General features: G+C 47.8%; 1 protein-coding gene across 1 annotated transcript; it reads left to right on the plus strand.

Moving 5' to 3' along the window:
- Positions 1 to 999: 999 nt before the first annotated feature.
- On the plus strand, positions 1,000 to 6,464 carry NCR1 (natural cytotoxicity triggering receptor 1; the record flags this gene model as incomplete). The annotated part of the gene is made up of 7 exons (XM_082863552.1): positions 1,000 to 1,033; positions 1,116 to 1,202; positions 1,326 to 1,610; positions 3,905 to 4,183; positions 4,450 to 4,497; positions 6,078 to 6,125; positions 6,253 to 6,464. 7 exons carry the CDS (start codon positions 1,000 to 1,002, stop codon positions 6,462 to 6,464), a joined length of 993 nt encoding a protein of 330 aa, XP_082719678.1.

Raw genomic sequence — 6,464 nt, forward strand, 5'->3', positions numbered from 1 at the left:
TCAATTAAGTAATTAATTAATTTAAAATTATTTAGATCCTTAAAAAAAGAACAGTGGACACATTTTGCATTTAAAATATATTAAGTACTTAATATATTAATATTATACTACTTAATATTAATACTTAAGTACTTAATATTTTAAAGTACCTAATATTTTAATATTTAATTTCTGCTTTATAACAGACAATATTTTAATATTAAGTACTTAGTATTTTAAAATTTAATTTCTGCTTTATAAAAGACTAAAGGAATGTCATTATGTAACAAATAAAATATATTTTTGCTTAAAAATATTATGTATTGAAACATTATAACAAATCTTTGAAGAAGGTAGTGTTATCATTCTATTCTGATGAAACCAGTTAACATCCAAGCATAAGAATGTACACAGGGGAGCCAAAGTTAAAAACACCTTTTTTTTTTTTTTTTTTTTGCGGTGCGCAGGCCTCTCACTGCTGTGGCCTCTCCCGTTGCGGAGCACAGGCTCCGGACGCGCAGGCTCAGTGGCCATGGCTCACGGGCCCAGCCGCTCCACGGCATGTGGGATCTTTCCGGACCGGGGCACAAACCCGTGTCCCCTACATCGGCAGGTGGACTCTCAACCACTGCGCCACCAGGGAAGCCCAAACACCTATTTTTTTTAATGATTCTAAGGCTTTTGCTCTGCACACTACCCTATGCCTTCCCTGGGCATAATGTCCATATTTCAAAATTTAGAAGTTGACCCCGAAATGAGTTTCAGTTCAGGCAGACAACTATCAGAGGTTCTGGTTAGAAACCACATGTATGATCAGATGTGTCATGGGGACCATTTCCTCTCCTTATACCCGACGGCCAGAGGTGGGGGGAGATCTTTGAATCTTCTCATAAAAAAGTCAGTGTGAAAGTCCCGCGGTGATTGGCGCTGGGCTTCACTCACCACATCCTGTGCCTCTCCCTGGCCTGCTGGACTCAGTCTCCCCCCAGCTCTCCACATTAGCCAGGCACAATCTGAGCTATGCCTTCTGCACTTGCTGCCCTTCTCTTTCTTGGTGAGTTCTTGCACGGAAGAGAGATGGAATTCAGGGGTCTCGTGTGGATGGGGCGATATATCTCATGATTCCTGTTTTCCAGGGCTGTCTCTGAGCCAGGGGACCAGCACCCAGAAGCGTGAGTCCTTCCTTCAAAGCCCCAGCGTCTGGTTTGAGACTAAGTACCCACGTGAGAACAACTGGAAGAGGGCAGGGGCTCTGGCTTGCTAGGAGGGCTTGAGACCAGCAGCTGGGTGGAAAGTAGGGTGAGCAGGGCCTTTATCTGGAACTCCAGCCTCTGATTCCTTTCCAGAGACTCTCTCGAAACCTGTCATCTGGGTCAAACCCAGTTTCATGATTCCAGAAGGAAAACTGGCCATCATCTGGTGTCAAGGAACTCACGAGGCCGCTGAGTACCAACTGCACTTTGAGGGAGGCCTTTCTGCCTTCAAGAGACCGAAGTCACCTGGAATGTCGAACAGAGTCAAGTTCCCCATCCCGTCCATGACCTCACAGACTGCAGGGCAGTACAGGTGCTTCTATCGAAGTGGGGAGCTCTGGTCAGAGCCCAGTGACCCTCTGGATCTGGTGGTAACAGGTAACTGTCCCACTGCACAGCTGTAGAGTCAACGCCTCAGCCTGACTCCCGGGCAGGGTCATCTCCTTTGCTCTCTTCCAAGCCTCACTCAGACACTAGTATTTGTCTCGAGGGTAATGTTGAGGGTTGATTATTTCCTACAGGGATTATCTTTAGAGAATTGTCTCTGTGTCCCAGAAGCAGATCTGTCTTAGGTTCTTCAGAAAAGAGGCTCTGAGATGGATATTCGTGCACAGAGGGGATTACTGTGGAGTGTCCTCGAACATCGCACCTGTGATGAGTGAGGGGGACAGGCTGGGCAGAAGGGGAGGTTGGACTGTGATGCAGCTTCCCCTGAGACCTCGGCCGAGCAGATGTGGACTCTGGACCTGGGTGGCCTTTCAGAATAGTATTGAAATGAGGCTGGAAGCTCTGTACCCCCCACTGCATCACACAGTGATTGGCTGGGAACCACTCTTAGAGAGATTGCAGACAAATACCCTTGCTTTTGTGGTTCTTGTATTCTAGCAGAAGACAGACCATGAGTCAAAGTCAGGAAATTCAAATCAATTATATAGCATGTGAGGGCGAAACGGAGGTATGGAAAAAAGACAAAGTAAATGGGGTTAAGGTGACTGGCTGGCCAGGTAAGCTTGGGTCAGATAGTTCCCTTCAGTTGAGGGATATGGTTCTCAAACTTTAGTAGATATCAGAACCACCTGTAGGGCTTGTAGAAGCACAGATGACTTCAGTGAGACCATGTTCATGGAAGCATTATTCATAATAGCCAAAAGGTGGAAACATCCTTTGCCTATCAGTGAATGAATGGATGGAGAAAATGTGGTCCATCCATACAACTGAGTATCATTCAGCCTTAAAAAGGAAGGAAATTCTAACACATGATACAACATGGATGAACTTGAGGGCGTTATATTGAGTGAAATAAGCCAGTCCTCAAAGGATCAATAAGTGTGCATTTCCATTTACATGGGGTACTTAAAATACTCAAATTCAGAGGCAGAAATGAGAATGGTGGTTAGCAGGGGCTGGGGGAAGGGGGAGTGAAGAGTTAATGTTTAATGGGTACAGACTTTCAGTTATGCAAGATGAAAAGCGTTCCGGAGACTAATGGTGATAATGGTTGTACAACGATGTGGATGTACTTAATACCACAGAACTGTACAATTAAAAATACTTAAGATGGGGCTTCCCTGGTGGTGCAGTGGTTGAGGGTCCGCCTGCCGATGCAGGGGACACGGGTTCGTGCCCCGGTCCAGGAAGATCCCACATGCCGCGGAGCGGCTGGGCCCGTGAGCCATGGCCGCTGAGCCTGCGCGTCCGGAGCCTGTGCTCCGCAACGGGAGAGGCCACAACAGTGAGAGGCCCGCCTACCACACACACACACAAAAAATACTTAAGATGGTAGATTTATGTATATTTTACTACAACTAAAAGTGATAATGATGTTTTAAAACACAGATGGCTGCTCTCCTAAGTTTCTGAGGCAGTAGGTCTGTGGTAGAGCTTGGCAATTTGTATTTCTAACAAGGTTCCCGACGACGCGGAGGTTGCTGGTCCCAAGGACCAAACACTGATGACCAATGACGTAGGGCACTTCCCAGAGAGTCATCTTTTTTAAATTAATTTCTATTGAGGTATAGTTGCTTTACAATGTTGTGCTAGTTTCTGCTGTACAGCAAAGTGAATCAGCTATACGTATACATATATTCCCTCTTTTTTGGATTTCCTCCCCATTGAGGTCACCGCAGAGCATCAAGTAGAGTCCCCTGTGCTCTACAGTGTAGGTTCTCATTAGTTATCTATTTTATACGTAGTATCAATAGTGTATATATGTCGATCCCAATCTCCCAATTCATCCCAGCCACCCTTGGTATCCATACATTTGTTCTCTACGGCTGTGCCTCTATTTCTGCTTTGCAAATAAGTTCATCTGTATCATTAGAAAGAGATTCATCTTCACACTCCTGGAAGCTAGGGGAGCAACTGTCTCAGTCGTGAAGGGAGAGATCAGGGAGGGTATGTCCATGACCGAGACAAACCTAGGAAACAGAAGAAGAGACCAAGATTCTGGGGAGCGATATCCTGGTCCTAAGGAGAAGAGGGATGGGGGATATAGGAAGCAGGATAAAGATGCTCTCTACCGGGACTTCCCTGGTGGTCCAGTGGTTAAGACTCCGCCACTTCCAATGCAGCGGGCGTGGGTTCAATCCCTGGTCGGGGAACTAAGATCCCACATGCCACCTGGTCAAAAAAAAAAGTTATGTTCCTTACCTACCAGCCACCTTCTCTCGCAGGACTGTATGACACACCCACCCTCTCAGTTCAACCCAGACCTGAGGTGACCTCAGGAGAGGAAGTGACCTTCCGTTGCCGCCTAGAAACAGCAACAAGCACCTTCTTTCTGCTCAAGGAGGGAAGATCCAGCCGCCCACAGCGCAGATACGGGAACATCCAGGCGGAGTTCCCCATGGGCCCTGTGAGCACAGCTCACAGAGGCACGTACAGATGTTTTGGCTCCTACAACACACATGCATGGTCTTTCCCCAGTGAGCCTGTGACGCTCCTGGTCAAAGGTGAGGACGCCCCCCAGTTTTACCCCGTGTCCTTTCTGGATCCCTAACTGACCCCCCAAAGAATGATGAGGGAGGCAGCAAAGAGGCAGGTGGGAAGACGCACAGGGGGTACTTTTCACCAATGCCCTCATCCACGTTGATCTCCCAGAGGCCCATTTGATAGCTCATGAGGAATATCGCCAGAGAGGTGGCGGGCGGGGGGCGGAGTGTAGAGAATAAGTGGAAAGACCAGATCCCTTGATTTTTCTCCTTGTCTCCATTGCCAGGAGATGCCGGGGACACCACCTTTGCGCCCACAGAGCACACCTCTTCTGGTGAGTAACACGGACTTCTAAACTTGGGGAAGGACTCAAAGCCAGCCTCCCAGTGACACTAAAACCCTGGCATTCGTTCACAATATCCCTTGAGTGTATAGCGTATGCCATGAACTACAGTTCTATCGGTCAACCAGAGATCCTTGCTTGTGTGGCACTCGTACTCTAGCGGGAGAAGGCAGACCATGAATCTAAGTCAGGATACCTCAATCGATGACACAGCACACAAGGAGGAAATGACGGTGTGGAAAAGGACAATGTAGAACGAATGGCATTACGGTGATGGGGAGGAGGGCAGGTGGCAGCATTGAACAGAGTTGTCCACACTGGCCTCACAGAGGAGGAGGCTTCAAGCAAAGAGCTGAGGGACTTCCCTGGCGGTCCAGTGGTTAAGACTTTGCCTTCCAATGCAGGGATGCGGGTTCGATCCCTGGCCGGGGAGCTAAGATCCCACCTGCCTCGAGGCCAAAAAACCAAAACATAAAACAGAAGCAATACTGTAACAAATTCAATAATGACAAAGGAAGGAAGGGAGGGAGGGAGGGAGGGAGGAGAAAGGAAGGAAGGAAGGAAGGAAGGAAGGAAGGAAGGAAGGAAGGAAGGAAGGAAGGAAGGAAGGAAGGAAGGAAGGAAGGAAGGAAGGAAGGAAGGAAGGAAGGAAGGAAGGAAGGAAAGAGCTAAAAGAGTTGAGGGCATGAGTCCTTAGGCCTATGCCCTAAGGCAGAAAGATGGGCAGGGTGATAAAAGAACAGCCAGGAGCCCAGTGGACTGGAAATGATGTCAGAGGGGGGAATGGCAGGGGTGTGGTGGGCTGGGGCAGCTCATTGAGGACCTTGAAGAAGTTTGGTTGAGACTGAATGACGTACAGTGGAGGATTCCTGGACTGAATGTCAATATTATGACATAGTGTGAGTGTGTTTCGTGTTTGGTAATTGCAATCATTGTTGCTTTTGTGGTGGTCATCCATTTCCAATGCCTGGTGTCAGTTTATTTATCTCTTGTAAAAATAAAATACAGTGTGTATGTGTGTGTGTGTGTGTGTGTGAAAAAAAAAAGAATGCCGTATATATAGAATCATAAAAAAAACAAAAAAAGACTGAATGACGTGACCAGTGGGACAAAGAAGAAAGGACGGCGGTTGACTTAATGAGGAAACAGAGGCTCACACAGAAGATACGCCTGGAGACACACGCTTATGAGTCCTAGAGCTGAATTCTTCCTCTGGTCTGTCTTTTGCTTTCTTTCGTTTTGTTTTTAATTAATTTTTATCGGACCATAGTTGCCTTACAATGTTGCGTTAGCGTCTACTGCACAGCAAAATGAATCAGCCATACGTATACATATATCCCCTCCACTGAGGACACGACAGTGCGTTAAGTAGAGCTCCCTGTGCTATACAGTAGGTCTTTGCCCTCTTCCACTCCACCTGCCAGATGAAGCCACTGGGACCTGGAGTGCGAGGGGTGGACCTAGAGAAGCTACAGAACGTCACGGAGTATAACCAAGGGTAGGAGAGCCTGCGATGGAAGAGGCCACATCATCTCTTTTCCTCACGTCTCCTCTTTCCTTATCCTCTGCAGACCACTGGGACTCCTACATGTTAACCACAGAGACCCAATTCCAGGAAGGTAAGCCAGCAGCGGGGGCTGGAGGCGCTAAAGGACATAAGATCGGGAAAGGAAAGAGGAAGAGAGATGGGGTGAAGGGGTCTTGGTAGGTTCCTGTGAGCCATCACTCTTGTTCTTCTGACCCCAGATCCTGTCCTCTGGGATCACAATGCCCAGAATCTCCTTCGGATTGGCCTAGTTTTCCTGGTCCTGGTGGCCCTCGTGTGGCTCCCGGTTGAAGACTGGCTTCACAGGAAGAAGCTTCAGGAGACAGCCAGCAGGGCTTCAAGTCAGGAATGCAGAAGGTTCAGATCACAAAGCCCTGGAGAAATGACCGAGAGATGCAGTGGCCACAGGTAA

This window comes from Leucopleurus acutus (genome assembly GCF_964270905.1).
Source record: "Leucopleurus acutus genome assembly, chromosome: 20".
In the NCBI taxonomy this organism is placed as follows: domain Eukaryota; kingdom Metazoa; phylum Chordata; class Mammalia; order Artiodactyla; family Delphinidae; genus Leucopleurus; species Leucopleurus acutus.